The sequence below is a fragment of the Necator americanus genome, chromosome V (genome assembly GCF_031761385.1).
Source record: "Necator americanus strain Aroian chromosome V, whole genome shotgun sequence".
Lineage (NCBI taxonomy): Eukaryota > Metazoa > Nematoda > Chromadorea > Rhabditida > Ancylostomatidae > Necator > Necator americanus.
This window is the reverse complement of record NC_087375.1, coordinates 17017395-17044474: the sequence shown is the minus strand read 5'-3', so window position 1 is coordinate 17044474 and position 27080 is coordinate 17017395. Positions and strand designations below refer to the sequence as shown.

General features: G+C 40.9%; 2 protein-coding genes across 4 annotated transcripts in view; both read right to left on the bottom strand.

The window, feature by feature from the left end:
• RB195_014148 (uncharacterized protein) overlaps positions 1 to 27080 on the bottom strand; it is a gene marked incomplete at both ends in the record, with an annotated part of 68123 nt that overhangs the window by 19942 nt on the left and 21101 nt on the right. Inside the window, 2 exons of one of the 3 annotated variants that reach the window (XM_064204290.1) lie at positions 4816 to 4933; positions 7030 to 7210. In XM_064204290.1, coding sequence (XP_064060173.1) covers positions 4816 to 4933; positions 7030 to 7210 — 299 coding nt within the window. Of the gene's footprint in view, positions 1 to 4815; positions 4934 to 7029; positions 7211 to 26063; positions 26201 to 27080 lie in introns of those variants that run through there. The other 2 variants (XM_064204288.1, XM_064204289.1) reach the window with 2 other exon arrangements.
• Positions 22974 to 23609, bottom strand: RB195_014150 (uncharacterized protein; the record flags this gene model as incomplete). The annotated part of the gene is made up of 1 exon (XM_064204292.1): positions 22974 to 23609. The coding sequence occupies one exon, from the start codon at positions 23607 to 23609 to the stop codon at positions 22974 to 22976; it is 636 nt and encodes a 211-aa protein (XP_064060172.1).

Genomic DNA, 27080 nt, shown 5'->3' with positions numbered 1-27080 from the left:
CATTCAGACTCCTTGTGTCTGTTTTGAATGAATGAATGTACACAAAATATGTATATAATATATATGTATATGTACACAAAAAAGAAATTGATTTTTTTTATGGAGAGGGAGACAGGGAGAGCCAACGAAGAAACTCAAAACATTCTTGTTCTCCTTTACTTTGTAGATATTTTTTCAAAGCAAAACTGACAAAGCGAAACGAAGTCCGAAGAAAAAGTACAGAATTGTTCGAAGAAAAGTGAGTTGGAAGCAACTGAAATGTAGATAGCTCTGCAGGCGAAATGTTCTCTAAGTAAAAATGTTGTCATTAAAGGTTGCTAAGTGCATAATGGGATACAGGTAGTAATGTACTCTAAAAGTATGAGCTCGATTCAGCATCCTCAATTCTTCCCTCAAATTGCGGAAAAAGGAGAGTGAAATAGCTGAAATAGCTTTGTGGGGCCCCATCTTCCCAGCAAGGCAGCTTGTCACGTGGGTTACACATCGCTAGAGAGGCGAATCTTCACAGAGCTACTCTACGCAGTTTTCTTCTGCATTGTTCGTCAGAAACTACACCCATATCCTTATCTATTCGCGTCGTCAATTTCGTGACCACTGTCTCTAAAGGTAGTTCTCAATTACGGGATGCTTCTCGAACAGCTTCAATTCAGTAGCTTAATGACGAGGAATTAATCTTCTCAAAAGATTTGCCGAGGATAAACGAAGGGTTCGAAATGTGAAAGTGGTCATAAAAAGGATAGAATGTAGTTCATCTAGAGCCAAGGCTCAAAGCGTCACTAGAATTCGCTAGGTCGAGGACCAGAGCGATTCTGGTTGACAAGTTTAAAGTAATCGCTGATTTTTGGAGGCTCAGCGAGCGCTTCTTTTGAATCACCGCTGATGGAGGTTCAAAGCAGAGAAGGAATGAAAGGAAAACGCCGAAAAGTGGGGTTTTCAAACTTGGCGCTACTCTAATGTACGAAAGGAGTTTATCTGTCCATATGCAATACTAGGTACAATACTACTCTGAGCGAGTTTATGGTATTTGAGGTCGGACTCATTTTATCCAACAACCTCTATTTTGGAACCATTGTCCATTATTCATTAGCTATTTTCGGATGCAAAAGGGTGAACGACTACTAATAGCTAACCGCCGCAACAATACTGGCGCCAACTTTCAGATACATCTTGAAATGTAACTAATTTTTAATAAATCGTGGTGAATAATATGTGTGCAGCAATGCGTATACACGTGTGTGTGCGCGTGTGTGTGCGTGTGTGTGTGACCCCGTCAAAATGGGGTGCGACGGGTCCGTCGGATTGGTGCGCCGTTGCCAGAAAGCTATAAGATGGAATGCGACGGGTCCACCGGCATCGGATTAGTGCGCCGGCGCAAGGTAGTTTTGAAATGAGGTGCGACGGGCCTAATGGCTTTGAATTGTTGTGCCATAGTGCAGTACTACCTCGCAAAAACTTCGTGTGCATGTCGCAAAAGATAATTGGGACGTTGCAACCGTTTCATACCCGTGGCCACTGCGGGCGCTGCTTTCACCTCTGTGACTATGGATATGAAACCGCCGTTTAAATAGTAGCGAACAGCTTGCGTGATCTAACGTGGAACGTTATCTTCATCAGTACAATGATGTCGTTCACGTCATTTTGTATTAAAACATTCATTCTGTGACAACTGTTGGGGGAAAACAGGAAGACATTCCATACTTCAAGTAATACTTTCAAATTGTGTCTATATTATGTTTGTATAGAAGGAGTATTTGAAGCTGAATTTGAATGTTTATCAAATGTGGAAACGAGGCGAAAAGAAAGAAAACTATGAAATTTTTCTCCAAAATTTTTTCAAAAAAAAAGAAAAAGAAAAGAAGATATTGCTAGGAGAGCACAATTCTAATTTTGAAGAAAATATCACCACCACTACTAGTTTCCACTGATCAGTGAAGGCGAGCGAAGGGAACATCACAGAAAGTCTGAAGTCCGGCTTTAGCCGGACATTCAGACTTCAGGTAGTATATAATGTAGTTATTCAACGATAGGTTTTTTTTTTTTTTTAAAAAAAAAAAAAAAAAAAAAATATTTTTATTAAAAAAAAAAAAAAAAAAAAAAAAAAAAAAAATTTAAATTTTTTTTTTTTTAAATATTTTTTTTTTTTTTAAAAAAAAAAAAAAAAAAAAAAGGAATAAAGGAATTTTCGCTACCCAAAAATATTAAAAGGCTATTACGATCTGAAATTAAATAAAATTAGTATTAATTCAGTCATCGGTTATACAATATTATGAATGCGTAATGATTTATGATAACTCATCGCACAAGGTAAAAGTTTGTCTGGACTGAACAACGAATGGAATTTGACTTGTATGCAATTCTTTCCATGTTTATGCACTTTCAGCTTTCCATAAAAATTGGTTGAGAACATGATGTGGTACGGATCTCGTGGGAGCATACTACGCAAACGGGCAACAAAGTTCCGAAAAGAAATGGTAACGGAAGGAGGAAGTGATTACCAGGGATTACTAATGGAGTAGCGTTTTACCACGAACAGGTCATCCAAAGAAAGAGTTGTGGGACTCAACGCTTAGAGGTGAAGCGCAGAATCATCTCTCTTAACAATCCCGTTAATCGTTTCCATAACAGTGGAATGAAGGCATAATTGGAAAGAACACAAAACATTAGCGTTAAAACATTAAAGAGACAAACGTCGACCAATCTCTTTGCGATGCGCCAATGCATTGGGCTTGAATTCGTCGAGGTTTACGAACGCTTGTGCGACCTACACAATGACTTGCGAGAGCCGACTGAGGTGTTAGGTCAGTGTTTCTATTCTCTCAGACAAGTCTGGTAGCAACTTAACGACTCCGGACGATCCTACTCGGCCCAGAATGGTTCCGAACCATTGATAGCCGCAGCGGATTTTCTTAAAGGCAACCTGGGGTGGCGCGGATTTCAAGGGGAGAGTTCCTATACGGCGTCGTATATTAGGAGAGGAGAGTGATTCGGTCCATTTCTTTCTAATTGCCGTAAAAAACGGCCCGGAAGATGCGGCGCATGCACAAGGCTGGCGCGCTCTGATCGAACTCCTTCTAGAAAATAGCGCACCGGAACGCTCGAAATCGTATCTTCAGGGCCGTTTTTTACGGCAATTAGGAAGAAATAGACGGAATCACTCTTCTCTCCATAATCTACGACTCCGTACAGCCATAACCCACCTGAAACCAGTACCACCCCAGATTCGATGCCTTTAAATAGGCACTAAATAGGCCTTGTGCAGCATTAATAAGGAGACTAATAGCGGAAAAGTTTCCATTTTACGGAAACGCTATTAAGAAGGAGTTATTAAGAAAATGTAGAGACACTGTTTTATAGCATAACATCGATATATCGAAAGCAAACGATATATTGATCTTGGGCATGGATGAACACTTGCGTACGTTCAGAGGAAGCGGGTAGAAACTGCTTTTCCGCAATTCGAGGCACATTAGATAGCGGAGCCACAGACCATACATACTCTTTGCTATACTTATAATTTTTTGAATTCTCAGTATCGGGGTTTCTCCTACATTAGATGTGACGCTGTTGTTAGTTGAACGAATATCAACGAGAATGCGAAACATAAACTACAATACAAATCTAGGTCTTCGAGGTCTCAGTTTATCTCACAATTGTACATTTTACGCGTAGAATAGTGATGAAACGAAATTTCTTAAAGTGGATTTCATCACTCGTACGAATGCTAACAACTGCTTTATCGAGTAATTTCATCACTAATCGATTTTATATCCATTTCGACGAGCTTTCTGGTGTAAAGAGCCGTCCCGTCTGGTTATTAGAGACTTGTGGGCTTCCTTGATTACTTGAGGACCTTGGTTCGTCAGCTCAGGAATATTCATGTAACCTCGATGTCATTCTAAGAAAGCGTGGAACGAAGCAGAATTCATGAGTACAGAGAATCCAACATTGAGGATTTCGTGGAACATCGCCTTCAATCAATGCTAGCCAGAGTCAGACAGTTTAAGACAAAAAATATCAAAGTAGTGCTTCTTTTCTTAACGTTTGCTGCTAAATAATTATGGACAAACGTATTTTCGATAAGGACAGTACATAGCATAGCTCTGATGCACATTAGTTTGTCTCTTCTGCTAGCAACACGACGTTTCAAGCATCTGGTGAACTTCTTTTATCCCCACCATGTGCGCCGGTGCTTGTGAATTCCATACTTTCAGATTTTATGTGACAGGAGAACTTTTATAACTCATGATTTCTTTCGTTTCTTTCCGTTGCATTCAGTTACTTAGTTCACAAGTTAGTCGGCTTTTTTGGAGAGCAAGATTATTGAAGATCGAAGTGATCCTGCGCACGTTTCGGATGCATCTGGGTCACGTATTCGTCAGTTACTCTGAGGTAACATCGGTGAGCATTGACGGCTTGTCGACATTATCAATAACAGCAAGTGGAAAATGTAAAGTAAAAAATTTCACCTTATAGGAAACGTTACGTTATGATTTGAGAAATTCTACAAATTTGTACACATTGTTCTCAAGTCACTTCCTCGAAAAGGGAAAAAAGCAGGAGAACGGGAACTTTCTGCGTCGTGAGATAGGGTCATGAGAAGAAGTTTCACAGAACTATCATAACATCCAGAAAAAAATTGCGCTGATGCAACGTTAACTTTCTAATTGAAAGTGCCAAAATTCTTGCATTATGACATCTATTTACACATCTTCTTTTGCATTCTAGAGAAAGAAAATGAATTCAAAAAATCCAAGAACTTCAAAGTAATGCCCATCTCACTGCCCTCTTTCTCAGATCCCGAATTCCAAAACTGACCTGGAAATGGAGATAGCGTAGCCACTTTGCCGCCGCCTAACAGCACGTGGATTAGTGACTTTCGCCTCTTCGGCTAGGTCGGTATCGAATCGAACACCTCCGTTGACATACTTTTCGTCTGGAAAAACCACATTTAAAGAACACCGCACGGAAGACACATAAATATTTTGAACCAACAGAAGTAGCACAGCTTGCTCAGTTTGGAGAAGAGTGCCGCAAATTGAACCGTCTTCCGCAAAATTATTATAATTTTTATTACTATTTTTATTGCTATATTGGCGTTTCTTGGTAGTGATTCAATATATGAACATTAGGTACTGTATACATTTTAAATAATCTTAGACGATGATCTCTTCTGAAGTCCATTAAAATGTAAAATACTTTTTGCTCAGACCAAATGTTATTGATCTACTGCCGGATCAAAACGCTGCTTTTAATGAATAGTGTAGCTTAACCCACAAGCGTATAGTCGGCCACAAATGCGTTCAACCGAATGATGCACGGTATTTCTTAAAGGCATCACCCCATGAATTTGGGGTGGTACGGGTTTCAGGTGGGTTATGCCTATACGGGTCGTAGATGGTGTGGGAGAGGGCAATTCCATCCAATTCTTCCTAATTGCCGTAAAAACCGGCCCAGAAGATACGACTTCGAGCGTTCCGGTGCGCTATTTTCTACAAGGAGTTCGATCAGAGCGCGCCAGCCTTGTGCATGCGCCACATCTTCCGGGCCTTTTTTTTCCGGCGATTTCAGAAGAAATGAGTGGGATCCTACCCGTTTTTGCAATCTACGATCCCGTATAGTCTTTGACCATCGGAAATCCATATTACGACAGATCTGTGGGGTGATGCCTTTACCACGCACGTAGCATATTTGCCTGATGCCATAAGGCCTTACGCCGTGAGGCGAATGTTCGCGACGTTCATCCGATTGAACATGTATCCAGTGTAGGCCGTGCGTCGCTCCTCATGATGATATTCTTGCGGCTGATTGATCTTGTATTTGTTCCAGAAAACACCATTAGCTTTCCTGATGAAGCGTAAACAGGTAGGATGCAAAAAGACGAGTTGACGTTGATTGACGGCTTGGTATCCTATGGTAGTTCTCCTACGGAATATTGGCCATGAACTATCATTTCGGTTTAAACTAGTAGTTTTTTTTTAGAATGAAATTCAGAAGATCAAGGTTTTTTAGAGAAATCATGCTTCGGATATGTGAGCGGCGTACACAGTTCTAAATAAAAACAAGTAACTGCCTCCGCGTTTCTTCTTCTTGCCGCGAGTTTCGCTCATGCAAAAATAAACTAAATGGATGTTTAAATGAGCATAGAAAACTGAGCTCAACTAAAAATAGTCTTCAGTAAGCAGTTGTCCGGATGTTACATAGAGCGCATTTCTAAGCAGCCAGACTCAAAGAAAACAGCGGTCATATCATGTGAATAGTAGAATATAACTAAGCTTATTAATACTGCAGGAAGCGTAGAGTCCCTAGATTACTAGAATTTTGGTCGCTTATGGAAAGAGGGAGAAAGGAGATCAGGGTATTCTCGCAAGAGAAATCTGAGCTTGGTCACAATTTGGAGTTGGTACAAAAGGTTGTAAAGGTATGCAGAAGGTTGTAAACATCATAAAACCGTAAGACATTTGCAGCAGAAAAAAAAACCCTCGTCGTATTCTCCCTAGATTCTTGGACTCTCAAGTCTTCAGAAGACAATTTCAAAAGGTACTCAACTCAACTGGTACAGTACTCTTAATTTCTTAATTAAGAATTTTGAGCCGAAGGTCCAGTCAAGTTTTGGCAGTTCCAATTTGGCATACCTTAAAGTTCACTTCAGATCCGACCTTTCAAACTGCTCAAAGGTTTCTTACATGAATATTTAGAAACTCATTGTGTGAAGCCTTCGACACCTATCATTTCGAAAGTTGGGTCGGACGCGCACTTGGGGAGTTGCGTCTGCAAAGGCGACAATACGGAGCCCGATCAGCGAAGTTTTTCTTCTAAATTAAAAAAAAAGTCAGCAGCAAACTTGTCTAAAAGGATAAGACCCCCAACTTAATAAAGCATATAAGATAAGAAAAACATTGTGTTGAGTGCATATACCTCCAAAACTCAGATTAAATCGAAGAACACGATGACGCACACGAGAAGTACTGATGAAGACTGAAGTTTTGTTCATTTTGGTCCTCGATTATGGACTTCAAAGCGGGTTTCCACTCTTTTCATCGGAGCCGTCTTCTGAACACGTTTCGAGTACACGGAAAGTGTGTTCGCTTATGTGATAACATGATTCGGGGAACAGCTGGTGTAGTCTGAAAGCCGGATGCACAAAATAGTTTGAAGTGGTAGCTGGAGTGAGACCAGGGGCAGCGGCGGTAGCCCTGTTCAATTTCGCCATCGACGAAATTGTTAACAGAACAGTAGATCAGTGTCCTTCTGATATCAACCAAGCACCACCACAGGACGCCCCTTGATCGACCTCGAGCACCTCAACGATATTGATAATACTTGCGGAAAACAGCACGAAACTTCGGCATGTTATCGACCCCCTTTTGAAGCTAGCTTCAGCCTACGGATTACACTTGCGCCTTGATAAGTGCAAACAGATGTGGTTCTTTTCGAGACCTTCAACCAGAATCAGCGTAAACGGAAAGCTGATCGAGCTCGTAGATGAAGTCTGTTACCTAGGGTGCATGCTGAAGAACAGCGGCAGCTGTGAGAGCGATATACAACATAGATGTGCTAAAGCCTCTTTCGTATTCAACTAAATGAAAAAGTGATTTTGGTCGACTTCCATCGTTTGCGAAGTTAAGCTGCGAGTAGACCTATCCGCAATTCGCCCCATCATGATTTATCGATCGGAGGCTCAGCACCATCTGCAGTGATGGCGAAAATAGACTGCATGGAAACAAAGCTGCTCAGACTGTCGCTCAGCCACTTTTAGTTTAGTAAATGCCACAACGAAGAAGTCGATGTAGTGTACCGGCGGACGACACATGGAAAGTATGAACGTCTGACACGTCTGATACACATTTGACATCAACATCCGTCGAAAGTGGGCACGAAATCGTCTTCGCTTTTTCGGTCACGTTACAAGGAGGCCAGCATACAGCCTTGTTCAAACTGTTCTGATGATTCACCCGGATTCAAACTGAAAGGGACCTCCTAGCCGGAACTGGAAATTCCGGACTGAGGTAGTGGAAGAAGATCTGAGGGTGTTTGGAGTGGAAAGTCAATTCAGGCGAGACGTAATATTTCGCAGGATATGATATAGCGACGAATAAATTGATTCTGTGCAAGCTTTTGCTGAATATCGATTAGTTTGGGCAGGGCTCTGCCCAAGGATAGCACACCTCCGCGAAGATGCGGGCATTCGCGTCAGGCGGTAACAACAGCCCACCGGCACAGTCAAATAAGTCATTAGAATAGCGTCATAATTTCCATGCCAGCTTATTTTCGGTCGACCAGACTTTGAAAGTGACCAGGACTAACTACACTTAAATTCTACCAGGAAGGAAAAGTAGATTTAATCCGAGGGGAAAAAAGCATTGAATTCGCACACTGCTTTTCTTTCGCGAGCCACACGTTCATAAATCCTCAACGATTCTGAATCGTGTTGTCGTATTCCAAAGCGACTGATAAACATCAAGGACTGTATCTTTTATACGCTATTCTTCTACATTAGAGTGTAAGATTGTTTATCAATCGGAAAATCTTGCTTATCAATCTTGTGTGGGTACAAACAGACCCTCTAAGAGACTTTTTTGCTAGTATTCTGAAGTCCTTGAAAGCCGCTTTAATTAAATGTTCAGAATAGTGCGAAAAAATGTTAATAAGATGAAATTTCAAGACTAAGAACAACAGTTGGGTAATTCTAAGCAAACGCAAGAAATTGTGAGTCAAATCTGTCGCTGTTTGAGCAGGAAAAGAAGGTTATTATACTTCGAATCTTCGCGGATTCTCCAACGATCTCCTTCTCTTTCCTTCTCTTTAAACATACAGTTCATCGTTTCAGAAACATCACGAATATCACGGAGAGAAAATCGTCCAGTCTTATATATCCTAACATTTGCATTTCAAATGCTCAACGAATAACAATGTCACATACTCCTTGCACGAGTTCACGTGACTAATCCTCTTCCGTCGAACGTCACGGTTCTACGGTATAGTTTCCGTCATGTACGAGTTGCGAAAGGCTTCATTTAGGAATCACTTTTGCTAGTAAATCCGCAACTCGAATTGTTCCCTGAGGCGGCGATAAACTCATTACTACAGTAGATTATCAGGCAAGCGATGTTGTCGCAATTCAGCATGGCTGTGTGAATATGAGCTCCACAAACATGGGATAACCGGACGACTTACAAGGCATGTAAACAGGAGCAAAAAAGCTGTTGCTGAGAGAAATCGAGTGTCTCTCACTTTATTGCCTCTATATTTTTGCACGGTTGCCAGGATGAATAAAGAGTTTTTGTCTATTCATTCATTTATAGGGCAAGAATGTTACAACTCGCCCTTACTCCGATTACAACATATTCCGCCTCGATCTGCGGCAAAATATGGTCGACAGAATTATTCCTCTCGAATCATGATAAATAAGTTTGCAGAAAAAACTAGGAAGAAAAGAAACAGAAATTAATAGTTTATTTACGTATCACCTATTTATGCAATGGACTAAAATTCCAAAAATCTGCAAGAATGATAGCTAGATTTTGTTCATTAGTACAATAGTCACAGTGTAGGAATCAGAAAAAGTAAGAAAAACCACTGCTGATGAATAACGGCAGAGATAATTAGTAGTCACTCTAAAAACTCGTCATGTTCCTTCAAAACAAAAATTCTAAGAGTTTTTCATGGGTCGTCTAAAGGCTTCAAAAATGCTTTAGCAGGAAAAGAAGATTTCACAATTGTGATCCAGCGAGCAATCGAGTTTTCTAGATGAAATAAACATGGGATTCAGGGAAAGATCAGGTGTAAAAATTTGCGAAGAAGGGAAGGGTAGTGATTACTAGAGGTACCATGAATTCTTCTGCTCAATAAACTCCTGACCAAAACCTCAACAAAACGAGAAAACACGAAATCAGTACGCAAGGAAGGAGTTTAGTTTTTTTTTTCCGAAGGATTTTTAGACAGCTATATTATAGCCAAAGTTCACCCTACCTTAATATTTTCTTTTTTGGTTTTGCTTTAAAGCTTTCGCCATAAAAAAGCAGTGCACAACAGCCATGTGGACAAGCTTGAGCTATAGAGACTTCGAAACTACAACACACTTCGGAAGCTTGACTTAATCGGAAGTGGTCAGTCCTGATCGCTTCCAAACTCTGGTCGACGAAAATAAGCCGACGGAAGAATTATGACGTGCAGGAGCGTATTGTTTGTAATTCTTATGGATGGCTTACTTGACTTAACTGGCGGGATGATGTTATCGCCTAATGCGATTGCCCTCATCTTTGCCGATGTGTGTAGTCCCTGGGCACAGCTTTTTCCAACCTAGTCGATCTTCAGGAAAGGCTGGTACAGAATCGATTCATTCGTCGCTATTCCATATCCTGCGGAATCTTACGTCTCGCATGAACTGCCTTTCCGAGTGTCTTCAGGTCTTCTTTCACCACCTCAGTCCGGAACTAACGGTTCCAGCCAGGGGTATTTTTCAGCTTGAAACCGAGAGAGTTCATCAGAGCACGCTGGAGAAGTTGATCTGCTGATCTCCTAAATACATGACGAAAGAAGCGAAGACGATTTTCTGTAGCGACTTTTGATGGCGGTGCGAGATGTTGGTACCTTCAGGGTCATCAGGAAAATCGACTTGCTCTTTGAGATTCCTCAACAGTCCCAAGGGTCCGTGACGGATAACTTCTTGTGGAGAGGAATTACGATAGCGCGTCACCACGAGTCAGGCATCTCTTCGTCGAACCATATTGAACGGATGATTTTTGTTATCTCACGAAACCCAGACAAAGGAAGATATTTCAGCGTTTGTGCGCTAATTGCTGTCGTCTCCGCCAGATTTTCCATCTTTTATTTTTTGAATACAGACCAGAACATCTGTCTGCGCCGATTGTTTCGGTCTGTATACGAAAAATGAAAAAAGGAAACCCTTTACGCCACATGCGATTGATGTTCAAGTCCCATCCTCGCATTTGCGTCGACTTCGACAATAACCACCTGCTGCTTGGCTATTCTATACATCAATGATTGATACATCTTTGATACAATGAGATTACGAGGATAACGAAGTACGGTAGACGCTCGGCGGTTATTGCCAAACACGCATCATAGAAAGCATCTTTATTGTTGTCCGCAATCGTTTTCGAGCATTTCAGTTGCATCATGGGCAGTTACGGCCTAAAATTCACGTTCTCTGCAAGTCGTACAAAGGGGCATCTAGTCGGCGAAGCAAAATTACTCCATCAGGTCGTTGTAGTCGTTCCTTACAGTTACTGCGCAGCCACCTATCTTCGTTTCATCAGCATCGCCGCAGTAGATAGATAGTGTGTAGTCTCCAATACTGATGACGGACCGATTTCTGACACAGTGTTTCCAGCAACGCAACAAAAGGCACACAGAGTATCAAAGAAGCCTAGATAGGGTGGTTTGTTGGAGTTCACTCGTCAGTGTTCGGTAGTTCAGCATGACGAAACAATTGGTTGTTGCTTAAGATTCCATGCTCCCTTCAGGAAGTTGACCTTTCAGGTTATGGGCTTTGGATATGCTGGACAACAGCACCTTTTACAATGCATGGGAACCTTGCACCATGTAACACTGCAGGTCATATAGCTCGTACGTTCCCAATGCGTACACTCGAATGCCTCATTGCGTTTAGTAAAAGCAGGGTTCACTACGAGCAGGTAGCAATCAGGCTAGTATACTCCAGAAATGCGTCAATGTTTTGGTCATAAATTTAGTAGGAATTATATCAGTAGAGGCAAAGGTTATATATTATACCTTGAATTCGCAAAACATAAAAATATGGGGAGGAAAAATGTTCTGGAAACAATATGAGTATTTTTGACTTCTTGAGATACTCACGAGACCTAACGATCACGTCACTTGAAGAACCAAGCCGGGGCAATCCTTGTATTAATGCATACGAGCGATAGAAACGAATCGTCAAGCGCACTCCTTCTTCATATCATTTTGTAAATGAAATTAGTTACGTGGACAGTGTTTATTTTTCAGCCAAACATAGCCAACTACATATGAAGAGAAAGTCAATTTTTGTACAAATATTAGCACAGCAAAAAATTAGCGAAATCGGAGTCGAGCTCGAATGCGGTTGTCGACGCGACGCACCTATGTCGTTTATCATGTCGTTTATCTCAGGCGGAGGTAGAGTCAACGCTGCATTTAAAGTACAGATACCTGCTCACATCGGAAGAGTTCTTGCGTTTTCTTTCCGCTCATATCCGAGCGTATTTCTAGTGCTAGAGGAACGTAAAGGAGAAAAGAGCGCTTGTCATAACAAATCACTTGGAGATACGGTAATGGGTTCGACTTCATTTTTTTTAAGATTCTCTGATGGTTGTGGACGTATATGCGGAATGTGTAATGTTTTAAGTAGTCCACATGATGTTTCACGTCAATACCCTCGTCCTCCAAGACAAGTCCAATACTGATTTTTGGAACCTGAAAGGGTGTGAGGTTTGGAGATGAATCGAAAGGCTGATTGTTATAATAAAAACTGACGATGTTGTTTGACGTAATAGATATCGCAGGTGTATTTTTCTCTGGAAAATGTCACACACTGCTCCAATCATATTTTTTAACAAGTGGAAGCCACAGAGAAGATTTCAACAAGACGTTTATTAGGTCTTCACAACCTTTATAGCTTTTCCCTTCTTTCTTGCTTGTTACCCACTTCAAACAGAAAGATGAAATATAATGTCATGCGTACGAATGTTGTGAATTGTTTTTGTCACAAGTTTTCTCCCAAGGGAAAACGCATCAAAAATCTTACCAGGTCTCTTATATTGACAAAAATATTGTTTGTTTGACGCTTCGAAATAGCAATAAAACCCACGTGAAGTCTAAAAGATTTAGGTTAGACTGTGAATTAGCCTCACTTCTACTGCTAATTTATGCAAGTTTTAAGTGTAGTACACTTCCAGGAAACAGTCGTTGAAATGAGTATCGCACCAAAATCTTTCAAAAGTTGCTCTTCTGTTCTATTGCAATGTAGAAAAAAGAAAAGAATTTGTCGAGTTTCACTTTCGTTACTGGTTGCTCACAAATCGAGATCTTGACGGGTGTCAGTCCTTGCTTCAGTGATTAAATTTGTTAATTCGTGATAAACCCCTACGAAAATAGAAGCAGAAATTTACGCATTAATATTTTCGGCATTATATTTCTCTGAAACAAAATGCAATGCACATTCCTGCAGAATGGAATGCTTTTTGACCGATAATGCATGAATGCACTTGCGCTTGTACGTGGTGTGTAAAAAAAGTGCAGTGAACGCATGTTTTTGAGAAAAAAATTCAATGTTGTTGAAGATGTATGTGACTCGTTTTGAAAAAAAAAGCTGCCACTTTCCGCTGAATACAACTAACTGATTCAAAGCAAGTGTAAAAGACGAATGCGATTCAACCAGCTGCGGATTTTCAGTTTGTTATGGTAACACAATGATGCGGTAGAGAAAAGTTGATTTGTGGATTTGTTTTAGTTGAAGTACATCCATTGTTACGTGCAAAATGTCAATCACTTTTAGCGACTTGACGATTTTCTTATAAAATATTTAGTGTCCATGAAACCGATAAAAAACGGTTTCCAGGATAGTGATTCAGAAGAAAAGGGTGAAACGACTGACATCTCATAAACAATGCGTTGAGCTGGGAAGTGCTTAATGCGTGTTCAACGCTGGTCCCGTACTACAATCAGTACTGTTTTTTTAACGCAACGTGTTCGTGCAGTGAAGCGAACAACTGCATAGCCGATCTGCAATTTGGTGAATAGGGGTGGAGCCGGAGACAAAAAGCGTCTGCCAAAAATACTGTAATGGCCAACCTTACCCATTTTTTTTTTCGAAAAAAAGCAAAAACCGCGTAAAAATCTCTTTTTTCTTCACTCTTGAAAGATTTCAAGTTTTATCAATAGTCAGGCTTAAGGCTGTGAAATGTAACTATTACGCTTAGGCGAATCATAAATACTGTTATTCCTTCATAGACCTTCGTTTCCCTCTTATTTAGCATCAGAACTTAGAAATTGTTAACTCAAACAATTTTTTCATGAGACCGCCCAAAACCTTGAAAATTTATCAAGTTGTCAGTTGAAGGATACAAATTCCTAAAATTCGTCAAGGAATCTTTGAAAACGACTTTGGCGAAAATGACTGATCGTGGATAGACCTATGACGATCGAGAAGGTGTGATAATACAATCAGATGAAAGCTTGTGCGAGATTTGAGTCCGGTGATTTTTTTCTATAACATTATAAGCTCTCACATCCTCGATCACATTCCAGACGGAAACCTCAGATGTCATTAGCTCAAGCGTATCGTATTTCTCTTCGTTATAGAACACGAAGACAATTTTCGAACAAAAGAAGAAAAATGAAATAAGGATTTCGGAGAAACGTCGGGACATCGGAGGAACATGCCAAGAATCTAAAAAAAAGACCTGTTTTCACAACCAGAACAAAAAGATTCTTGTAAAGTAAAGATGAACGGTACAAGGACGATGGTAGAAATCTCAGCACCTATGCAGAGGTGTACACAAAATATGAGAAAAGTGCCAAAGTCTCGAGAAATCCAAATTTTGATTATTTTAAAGATGAGGAAGAATAAAATCGCTTAAAATTACCGTAATGAAAGTCATCACTTACTATAGTATTGTTTACAGTGTTCTTACTTCTTGTCTTTCCGGCAAAGTCCGTAAATTTATGAGAATTGGCTGTCACATAAATACTTTTGGAGTGATAAACTTGTTTTTACTAGTATATGGAATAAATTCCATACTCAGGCCCGAGGTCCAGAAATACCCTGTCGTTACCATACACGACAAAGAAATCATCAGTGATAGAACGGAAATATCAATGTAGAATAAAGGATGAGGCGCTGGCGTTGATAAATTCTTTCGGAGATGTGCCTAAGCGTTCGGCTGTGAATCAGAATCAAAGTCGAATGCCCAGACGTTGATCAGATAGAAGTTTTTGAACGCGTCCCCATGGAGCTTATACAGTGACTTGCGGAGCTAGTCCATGTATCAACTCAGTGTTCTTATCCTTTCAGGCTAGTCTGCTACCAATTTTCACGGAGATATGAAATGCTTGATCAGCTCTAGAGTGGTTTGAAACCACCCGCCAGTTGCATACGAACCTCGTACATACTGACTGCGTTAAATCCGCCCCGATCACTATGTGCGGGCTCTATTTCCAGGACTGCATGTTGAATTAGTGCAAGTAGTGGCAACTCTGCTGGCAGCTCTGAGGCTGGAAGATGCTTGATTTCAGTTGTGTGAGTTGCCCCAAGGAGTTTGAAGTAATTTACTCTTTGCTAGAAGTTGTTGCTTATCGTTAGAAAAAGACGTAAACGATCGGAAAAAGACTCATTAACACACGAGAGCCACGTGATGAGTAAGTCTAGATGAATCATTGCTGCTGCCCGCAAACAAACTGGTTAATTGGAAAATGTTGCGATATATTATTAGGATGCTGAAGAAAATAGCGCTTTTGACACAGAAAATAGGGAAAAATGCCAAGAAGCTGACTAATCTTGAAAAACGAGATAAATTCTCACATTCGTTAGTACTCAGCACGCTCAAAAATTCTTCAGTGCATTTTTTGAAGCTTTTCGATTTCAAGGGTGAGTATCGATGGTTGTAATTGTTCAAGGATCGTACACCTTCAACGGATGAAAAGCGTCGATTGTCCAGGAGCGGCTGAATGGGTGAAGCATCCGCTCGATGAAAATTTCCATTCTGGCAACAATATGGAATAGATCCAGCAATTAGTTCGCTCCTTTTCCTTCGTGTCATATGGAGTTTTTCATAGACGCATAATCATAGAAAGCGTAGTAGTTGATAAATGTCCAGAAACAGAAGTGTAGGGCTATAGACGATTCGACAACAACAACGGTGATTGAGGCGCGACACGAACAAGCGGGATGACGGGACTTCGGATTTGTCCACTCCCATCGCTGTGGCCACGCCCATGTATCATACCTGGCGACGAAGGCGGAAATCCATGTAGACATTAACGCCATAGCCGTAACGAGGGCGAGTGTTTCACTTCCTGAATCAGTCGGTGTCAGATGCAGCTTCTCAAGCCAGCAGTACTATGTGGTGCTGTATGGTACCGGAAGTTGGTTTATCTAGATCTTCAAAAAAATTTAATTCATACACGGAACAATGTTTTAGCAAATAGTTGTTTCTCTCAGCGAAAAGTAAAATTGATGGAGTCACAAGTGTTCTTCGTCTCTTCAAAGCCAAAAATGTCTTGTTGAAAAAGACTTCGTGCTTGCAGCAGCCATCACAAATCTTTAAGTTACGATTTAACTCTAATTCTCTAATTGTGCGAGTAGAGAATCCACAAAAGGATCATTCCGAAGCAGACTGTTTCGCGATGACTCATTTGTTCCATTAGCGGCACTTATTGATGGACAACAGATTAATTTAGTGCATACAAGACAACAGATGAACTCAGCTCATTTTTCAGCCCACATAATCGTTTCCTCAGACTGTTCTTAGTGTCATTTATCAGCGTCGCTGGTCACGTCTTGTCATTATGTACTGGTGCTCTGCTGATAAGTGCCGCACGCATAGTTATAAGGCTATAGAGAAAAATGAATAAGCTGTCTGCCGTTTCCATGTCGACAAAAGCTTTCTGTGCAGTTGTGTGGGTTGCGCTTATGAAATCAAGCACTTTGCAAGAACGGAAGACGGATATTCCAAGATTCCATATCGAAGATCTTGTGCTGCGCTCAATAATTGCACTATGAAGCGCAATCTCAGTCCAGAAATAACGCAACCAACCGCCAAACGAACATTTTAATTCTCAAGCGAAGCTGTCGATGAGGGGAACTCTCCCACAACAGGCTCGCCTGCTGCCATCGAAATGAATTAACTCGAACCTGCAGGAGCCGTAGCGCCTTTAGAAGTCTTATTTTCACATGACTCCCACCAATTATCAGACATGTCAGACCAGCACGACTCGCTTAGATCCTTAATCTTCTCCTTCTCTCACCACAGTTACATATTAGGGTAAATAGATTTGTGGCGGAAATTTAAAAAAGGAAAAAGGATTAATTATGACATAATAATTAAATAATGAGTATTTCCGTAACATCACTGATTATACATGAAAACACTTGATTCGATGAATTTTGTAGATATTGGTGGGAAAAATTATATACATGAGAAGAGGAACAAGCAAGCTATGACGGCTTCGTCGTTGTCAGCTATGACGTTAGCATGATGATAAGACTAATAACCTATAAAAAGCGAAAGCAACCACATCCTAAGTGAGGAACTGCTCTACTTCTTTTGAATTTTGAGCGCTGCAGAAGTTGTTATCATATGTTTTCCAGCATTGTATGCTAGATTATTGGTAGAGAGACCAAACATCGTCTAGGGTCCAGGGAATTGAGTATGTTGCAGAAACTATCACCATGACCGCTGTAGATTTCCAGTAGATTTTTCGCTGTAGACGTTATTTGCCTAACGACGTTTCCACTGTCTCCTATTGTAAAGATTTTGATGGAGAAGTTTTGATCCATTAAATCAGCATTCTGGAAAAACGCCGCATTTCCTCAGAACGATAAAATGTTTGACGCTAATCAACGCGCTTGGGCTGCTCTAACGTTCTCAACTCCTATTAAAAAATTCAGAGGTACGGCTTAAATACCTACATTAAAACCTGGCGATATAATAATTCGCTGTCCTTATAATCCCACATAAGTATTATCCATTTATTGATTCCGAAGGAATGAAATTCTCGATTGCTTCGAAGAATCGATTCTGCAGACTTGACTTCTTGAAGGTGACTTCTTATCACAGCGTTACACCTGCCCTATACTAATGAAGAAAAGTTGTAGGGAAAGTAAAGCCACGCGTTAATATCAATGAAACGTAGTCAATGGTACTTAAAGTGCATTCTAATGAAGCAAAAAAAGGATTTGTGAAAGATTTCAACAGATCTTCCACGGCGCAAAGATATTAGATGCACATAATTTTCCACTGCGGCAAATTTAATAACTAGAGATGAAGTTTCTGGAAAGCCGTCTATCAGTTCGTCCTTTCGTCTTGGCAAAGTTTGTCTTGAAGAGTAGAACAAATTTCATACCATTCCTTCCAAGATTTTGTCATTTATTTTAGATTTTACTTGGATTTTTGAGACATATTTCTTTTACCTCGAATTTCCGCTTAGAAATTTTCCGAGATTTTAGTTGTTGAATAGAAGTTGAACACATTGGATTTACCTTTTTTTTCAAGAAATTTTTGGTGTCTTTTTTAATGGCCTGACATTCGGACCCTGTCTTCGTCAGAGTAATTCATATGTCTCGAGGTATCTGATACTGGGCATATTCTGTCAAACGCCTCCATTTCTTTTCAAAGCGTTATATTCCATCTACACTCTACAAGAGCCCCAAGTAGTAAGACAAACTGATTAGTCTCGAGCGACCTTCATTCGCCACAGGTAGCAATCTACATCGTTGCTATATTGCCAGCCTACGCGAATGAGTTCTCTTGGTGCAGTACCATAGGCGATTGGCTCACTGGTTGCGCTCATGCGTAAAATTTTCAGTTTACTTTCTTGCTGGCGAGGAGTAGCTGGGTGGGATATCTGTAGTATCATACTTCGGGTCGTTTTCTGGATTTCGATAAGGGTGATGCTGTCGAAACGTCAGGCCATCAAGATCAAGATTTACCAAAACTTCGTCTGTAAAACAAGATAGCATAAATCCAATTCACAATGAAAGGTTTTGAAAGAGAGAACTTGAAGACTGTTAGCTAGACGAATAATATGAGATACTTTTAATAAATACAAAATAACGAAGAACACGGCGTAGAAGCAGATGAAATTTAACTTCTAAACTGTCACAAGAGGAACTTTCGTTAAGGGAAATTTATTTGGTTATTTCTCGGTGGAACGCAAACGATGTGAACTTATACGAAGAGCTCAAGACAACTGAAATTCGATCACTATGAAGTTCCCTGGAAGGATGGGTTCGAAATCATCTGTAGATACGAACTTGGCTCTTTTAAAAAAGACAGAGCGCTAACAGCGAAAATAGAATTTTCTTTGTTGGGTGGATAGGGCATTTGATCGGATGAATCGCGTCAATCACCATTTCAGGCTCTGAGGAAGGCGAAGTCACAGAAACGTTGGCTACGAATGACAGTTTAATCACATCGTGTCCGGATTGATTATAAAAAGCAAATATTGAATCTTTTAAAACGCATATTTCTGGGGAACGCTTTTGAACTAGGCAGAACAATACTTGCGAAGCGAAGAATGCGACAATTTTTTTTTCATTTCGCAAAATCCTATTTCTTGTTCGGATGCAATGTTGCAGGTGTAACTTTTGCAAGTGAGTTGTGCTACAATAAAAACATGCTGCTCAAGCAAAAGTAACTTGAATCTAAAAGGGTTAAAGGAGTTAGAATCGAGAATATCGAACTGCTCCGCAAGAAATGCAAGGAGTTATTGGGTCGTTTTCATTTGGTTGGTACAGGACGTAACACATAGCGCACTCGCTCAAGCACATTCGGCGCCGAGTATAATCCTTTTGTTCTTTCTCCTTTGAACGTCAAGCCGGGAAATCCAAAATAATCGTGGACGAAATTGTTTCTTGTCTATCTTATCTACATTATATTTTGAACACATTTTCTATCATTTGAAGTTTATGATGCTGATGGGTCCCGAAATTTCCAGACTTTGTTAGGCTTTGAATTTTTGTGAACAGATTCATCTAAAACATTCAGCAGTATGGTTCAGAAAGGTCGATCCTTCAGAAATTGTAAATTTATTGGTGGTGTCATAAGTTCTGCTGTTCTTGAACTTTGGCATGTTGAATATACAGCTTTTATTGATTTGTTTGAGCTTTGAGATTCAAAAATTAATATTGATCTTTCTTCACTAACTGACAGCTTACGTTTTGGAGTTATCGAGTTCGACAGAGCCTAAAAAACCTAAAGGAACTATTCAAACGATGAGTAAACTCAAAAAACAACGCATCGTGCTTACCTATTTTGCGAAATCTAGTAGCGTTAGAGACCACCACGTACCACAAGTATGAATCCCAAGGATTTAATAAGGGACTTGACGGCCGGTTCGTAGATCAAAACCTGCACAGGTCTTTGTATGGGGCTAGTTCGTTTCTGATAGCAACGCACTCACTCTTTCTGTGCACTTTCGAAGATTGATCATTTATCCAAAGCTTTTCCAGTGTTCTGCATACTATGATTCTATATTTGAAGGACAAGATCCTGACTTTGTTTCGCAGTTTTGACGTCTCATTTTGCGGTAAGCTCCTAGAAAGATTTCGGACAAATGCCGAATGTGCTGTGGTTTCCGAGAACCCATCTAGATGCTCCTTTATCCAAACACACGCAGTTGCTCTTACACAATTCTCGCTATGGGATCAGCTCTTGATACCACGGAAAACGCTCCACTGCATGTGCAGCTAAGAATTGCGCAGCTGGTCATATGATTCCTATAGCGACAGTGGTATGATTACGTGCCACTGTCGCGTAATTATACCACTGTTTCTCGTAGACAACCGCACGTAATCGTAGCTTCGTAGCCTTTCGCTTATACCGCCGGGCATGTGAAGTAGACAGAACGCAAGCTTTTCTATGTCATCAACGAAGCCAGGCATTCGAGGGGCGAGTGGTGCTTTCCCATGAGCATAGTTTCTGGGTGGGTATCTACCAGATATTGCTACTATAAGGGTCACGTTTATGAAAAATGTTTTTTTCGACTACCCGATGTAATCATTTCCGGCGTCCTACACATGTTATTTATAACGGAGTTTTCCATCTTACTAAGATGTGCTGAAGGAGGAAGATAGTGGAGCAAGATGTTTTCGCTACTGGGTTTGTGGTACCGCTTAGTCTGCTACACTCGTTCCGCAAATCGATATTCATATTCAAGGAGGCCAATCAGAAAAATTTATTATGTTTGTCCCTCGCGAACATAATGTCCGTGCACTACTAGTCAAGGGGATCGAAACAGGTCCAGAATTTGGCCTGTGCTGAGCAAGAATCATTTATGTAACGAGAGTACAGCAGTTATTTGCGGTTAGCGTCGAAATTACGTATAAAAGGACTCTAGCAAGACACACTTGCGTTCAACGTGGCACTGCGAATGTTTTCGAGGAAGTTGTTCGAACTATCGAGATGTGCAGGGACACATTTGAGCAGTTCGAGACTATGTTAAGCAGAAAATTCTATTAGTGGGTTCCCCATTATTATTTATGACAAGTCTTACTTTGAAGTTACATGGATTTTTCGAAGCGAATTTGAAGGTTCCAATTGAAATGGAAAGTACCACGTCCGCAGTTCAGTCTTAACCTTGTGTCAAGGATTTTTTTGCGCCCTCGCTGGTCCTGCCGTTTCAACTCCTACCCTGTTTAGATGTTATTGGCGCAGGATGTTAGATATATACTGTCATACTCCAGGTGATGTCTCGCAATTGCCATTCTAGTTCACGTGATAAGACTACAAAACCCTGCTCTGCCAACAACGCAGATCTTAATCTCTCCAGCTTCACAAAAGGGACTCCAACAATGTTAACATGAACTTTAGTTCAAAAATAATTTCACATCAATTACTTTTCATAGGTATAAAGTAGCGCTATAAACTCAGGAACTGCATATTAAGCTCACCAAGGGGCAAAGGATCGTAGATGAAAAACATCTAACTAATACTCGTCGCCGTTGAAGTCAGTTCTAGTTCACCAAACCATCCTGGATCTTGCTGTCACTTTACCAAGGAATTACCTGGAAGAGAAAGACCGACTTAGTTGAACATGAATCTGACAGAAGAGCTTCTTCAGGTATCAAATTGACGACAGATGTTAAATGATGAAGATAACGAGATGTCACTGAACCACTGAATTCAACGAATTTGTAGGCGAGGTGGATCGAGAAGCCGCAGCTTCAATACGTGAAAGACGAAGATGTAGCCAATATATGTGAGGACTTTTAAAGCCAGAGCGTTATGCCGGAAATATGCATCAAGATGTTTTCTACAGCTGCATCACTGATCAGCTGATGTAGAAATCCAATTTGCCGATATCTCACTTCGAGCCGCGAGATCCTTCTAAGTGGGTCAAAAGTTGGAAATAGGGCGTGACTTCATACAGCTATTTTAGTACATTAGCTGACGATTGGTGTTAAGTGGAGAAAACATCAACTCCGTGGTGCAGGTGACCTACCATCGTGTTATTTTATTGTTGGAGCTTGCTTAGGAGCATTGTCGTAATAAAGAGAAAGACTCACTTGCAATTATAAAATCAACGGATGAGTTCCAAATAAGCGCAAAATTTCAGGAGCAAATTGCCTTAAAGTTCACTCGACCTGAATTCTTCTCGTTAAATTAATTCCAAACTAATGTCTCAGTGGGTCCTAACCAATTCCGTTCCCCAGAAAATTTGATCTTTTTGATTTGTATAGTGATTTTTGAATTCATAAACCTGAAGATAATCAACCAGACTAACGTGACGCGTAAGCTGCAAAGTAGAACATGGGCCCTGTGATGGGGATGTCAGCGCTATCTCGTTGCGGAGGCCGGGTTCAACACGTTAAGCGCTAGACGTGATGCCGGAGCTTTTATGAGGAAAAGTTGATTTGAAAAATTATGAGGATGTTGAAGCTTCAACACATCTAGCGTGCAGGTTTTTCTGCACTCTTCCTCGTAATAGCTCATAATAGGAACCATTCAATCTGTCGGAGGCAACGAGTCTATGAGGATATCGGGGGTGGGTATTCAGAAAGTATCTGCCGAAAATTTCGCAGTAGAGCAGATTTTTTGAGATGTTCTGAAAGTTCCCGTTTTAAATATATTATAGGACACTACCGCTTGTGCACACATAACATATCTGGTTCCCTCTTCCTTGCCTATTTCATCCTATAATGGCCGAATATTCCACCCATATTCGACGCGTACTCTTTTACGAGTTCGAATCCGAATTTACAATCCCGCTGCTGAAGCCCATCGAAACTTAAGTCAAGTATTCGGCACTGAAGCCCCTTCTGAGCGGTCTGTGCGCGCCTGGTTCCAGCACTTCAAAGCCAGAAACAAGAAACTTGAAGATGAGCCTCGCCCTGGTCGACCGACTGCAATGTCGTTCGACGAACTGAAGAATCTGGCGGAGCAGCATCCATATGAAGGTGTGTGATATTGTCTGCCAGTCTTGGCTGTTCCTTGTCCATCCTGAGCAATGGACTGCGATCTCTCGGAACGGTGAAAAAGCTCGTTCAGTGGCTCCCACATGCATTGAACGACGGCAGCCGCCGTAGACGGCTGGACGTCTGCACTCAGCTGCTCTCCAGAAGCCGCAGATTCGACTGGCTGGACACCATTGTCACTGGAGATGAAAAATGGGTCCTCTACGTCAACCACACCCACAAACGTGCGTGGTACGCTGGCAATGAAATGCCGGGTCCTTTCGTGAAAGGTGAAATCCATGAAAAGAAGGTCATGCTGAGCGCTTGGTGGGGACTTAATGGAATATACTGCTTCGAACTGCTGCCGGACAACACGACAGTTACTGCCGAGATCTACTGTGCTGAACTGCAGAGACTGGCCGACAAGATTCGCAAGGAGCACCCGAAGCTCGACAACGTTCGCCTGCTGCACCATAACGTTCGCCCTCACATCGCGAAGAAGACTTCCCAGAAAATTGTGGTGCTCGGATGGGAAGTTCTACCGCACCCACCGTACAGCCCGTACCTGGCCCGAGCGATTACCACCTCTTCCGCTCGCTTTAGCATCACCTGGAAGAGAAGCGCAACGATGATCGTGACCACCTCGAAAATTACCTTCGGGCTTTCTTCGCCTCCACGTCGCCGGAGTTCTACGCCAAAGGAGTCCGTGATCTTGTGAGACGTTGGCAGAAGGTTGTCGATGTTGATGGAGATTATTTCGTCGAATAATAAAATGTTGTTAAAAAGTTGTGTTGTTTTGAAATCTTGCCATATTTCGGCAGATCTTTCCGACCACCCTAATAGTTTTGCCCATGTTCGACTGTCTTTGAATCTCGTGGTGGTCTGTTGCGGTACCAAGTCTAGCTAATGAGGCTCTGACAAAGGCGATAACGCCGAAACGTTAGCTGTTGTTTAATAAAGACGATCAATACCAATCTTGGCTACAGCTCAAGAAAATCAATTAAAAACAAATATAGTTTCCAAGTACTCTAGTTGACTGATTGCATGACTGATTTTCCGGATGAAAACATTAAAGTTGTGAATTCATCCATTTCAATTGCTAATAAGTGCTTTTCCATACATGCAGAACCTATGCGATGTATTCGAAATTTGAAACCGCCCTTTTGTGAAGCTTTCTAGGTAATCTCAACCTAGTGCTCGGGTCACGATGAAGTTGTAGTGCTTTGTATAGTAGTTTACACATGCTGGGAAAATAGTAAGTCTGAAAAAATGCGGAGTTTTCACGGACTTTGTTACAGTGTTGACCAGCAATTAAAACATTGAAGTTTATAAGTCTAGATTTTTACGTGAAAGAAACCTGGTCAACTAGTCCGGACACCTCTTCACATCGTTTCATCGCCCAATGTTTATCAATTGTTAAGCTTTCTTTTTGCTTTGTTATGTCGGATTACTTTCTTTCTATCTCGGCAGTTCTCCCGTGCTATCTTCAGCGCGAAACTTATTACATCAAACCATTGATGAGCAAAACACGGTCCAGGACACCACGTTTATGCAAGGATGTGCGAAAACAAAGGTTCTGCAAAGATTATGGCCGACTCGCTCAATGATGTAGGGATTAGCACGAGAAGTTGACACAGTCTTCAACTTCAGCCGAATTTCATATATACGCTATTCGTGATCACAAATCAAGCATTGAAATAACAGGAGTGAAACCAGGGGAATGAAAATGCACAGAGGAAATATTTTTGCAGTAAATAACAAGAGGTCAATATAACATTAAGTTTGCGTGGTACCAACCGCTGTATCAGGTCCGACACCGCGGAAACAACCTGTTCGAAAGGATTTCATTGTTCATCGAGCAAATGAAATACAGCTGACGTAGAATGTGTTATACCCGTTCAGTGCTTGGTGTTTTCGAATTTACTGAGCAGGAGAAAAAGGGGATGAAAATGGAGAGACTAGGGGCACTGCAGGTGACGCGTTTCCACTACTCAGCTGAACAAATTTGTAGTCGACTGTACTAAACCAGCCAAGAACGAAACCAGGAGGGTTAGGCTGATGCATAACTTTATAGCCACATGTTTTCACACTCGACGACTATTTCAAGTCCCCTACCCCCTTCCTGTGGGAGGAGGGAAGAAGGTGTCTTTTGCGAATTCTCTGCCAAACAGACTTTCAACGTTGAATACACGTGATTTTTTTTAATACAAAAAAAATTCAAGACTAAGACTTTGAGAGATAAAAAATTACCAATAATTAACAGCAAAAAAGAAGTTAGTAGAATAACACGACCGCCGACGTGTTCAAAGAGATTTCCTGTTCTACTCATTCTTCAAAATCACTATGGCAGGTGGTGCGAAATGGTAGGAAAAGTAGCAACAATATTTAGCTAGGATATACGGCTGATATCTATCATAGTACGTAATCAACAAATGCGTATGACCGTGAATTGTTTCGGTTCGCAAGACAGGGAAAGCGCAGACAATTTGGTAGGGTCAAAACCACATGAAGCAGTAGTTCCGTAATCGCCTCGAAGCGTCGTGGTGGAGCTGGCGGTTGGAATAGAGCTGGGGCCATCGCAAACTGCAAGAAAGAATGGTGTGCTATCAAAGGTCTTCCATCGATCCTAAACGCGGCGCTGCGCCGCAACGCAGCCGCCTACGTAGCTAAAACGCGCTTCATGTCGTTTTGACCCTACCATACGCATATAGGAGGTGCTTGAAAAAAAAATTGAATCGAATATCCGAATAATTCGTAGACCCAGTTATCCAAATTGTCTTGAAAGCTTGAAAGTTCCGTTGTTTAAATATTATGATTACTAAATGAACACAAAAATAAAGGTTTTAGATACTTTTATCGCATAGGAGAGTAGAGACTTTATTGCTTCGATGAAGTACAGCTAAGGTTTTCCGTTGCATTGATAGTCGCATTACGACGATCGCATGGCCATGACTACATTTCCATCGGGTAAGGGCATGGTTAATCGCCTGCTGGACGAGTTGCAACCGAGCAATCGTAATGCGACGAACAACGGAACAAAAAGTGAAGAGAATATGTTCAGAGCTCCTAAACGAGATAATGTGGCCGTCCACGACAGATAAAGTACAAACTTTAGTAAGCGATCCGTGACCGCGCGGGTTAAATTACAGTGACGTGTTTCACGTGACCTCCGCAACAACATATGTAACTCTTAATACAGCATTCCCTAGAATTTAGGAGGTTTTTTTTGCTAACCTGGTTTTTACAGATACAACAGTAGAAAATGAATAATCAACATCTAAAAGATGTGAAACAAAGGAGAAGAAGAGAGGAAAGAAAAAGGCAACCTCTCCTGCTCAAAAGAGTTGTATGTCAACCTCCATAGTATATTTTGCTGGTTTTACTCAAAAGTTAATACCTTCTGCCTCAACGTTAATCCATACGTTATTGATGTTCATATTTGCACCACGAATAACATAAATAGCAATAACGGAGCAGAGTTTCACCATTTCAACCATAACATTCCTTTGCAAAATACAAAATTAAAAATATATTGGAAAAGTTGAAGTCTGAGTCAAGCGTGGTGATGGACGCGACCACCCCGAACATGAAAATTGTCCCATCAAAATTCCAAACAAGACTAGGATTAAAAAACTGTTGTAAGACCTTTTATCAGATCTTCTTCTCTGAAAAACTACCTGGAATTTTTCTTTTGGTTCTCTTATAACAAAGTTATTTGCGATCTTCTAGACCTATCAATGTGCACAGAATCTGACCTCATTTGGTCATTAAATTCCATTAAATCCAACTTCAAACTGCTGAACACCACGTATATTTGAATTCATCATCTTTTAGAGGATTTTTCAAGTTTCTATCTCTTTTGCAAAAATTTGATTCTGCCGGGTGTCGAACCTACGAGTCTCATTCTTACATTGTAAACACATTTTACATTACCAAAAAAAAATGT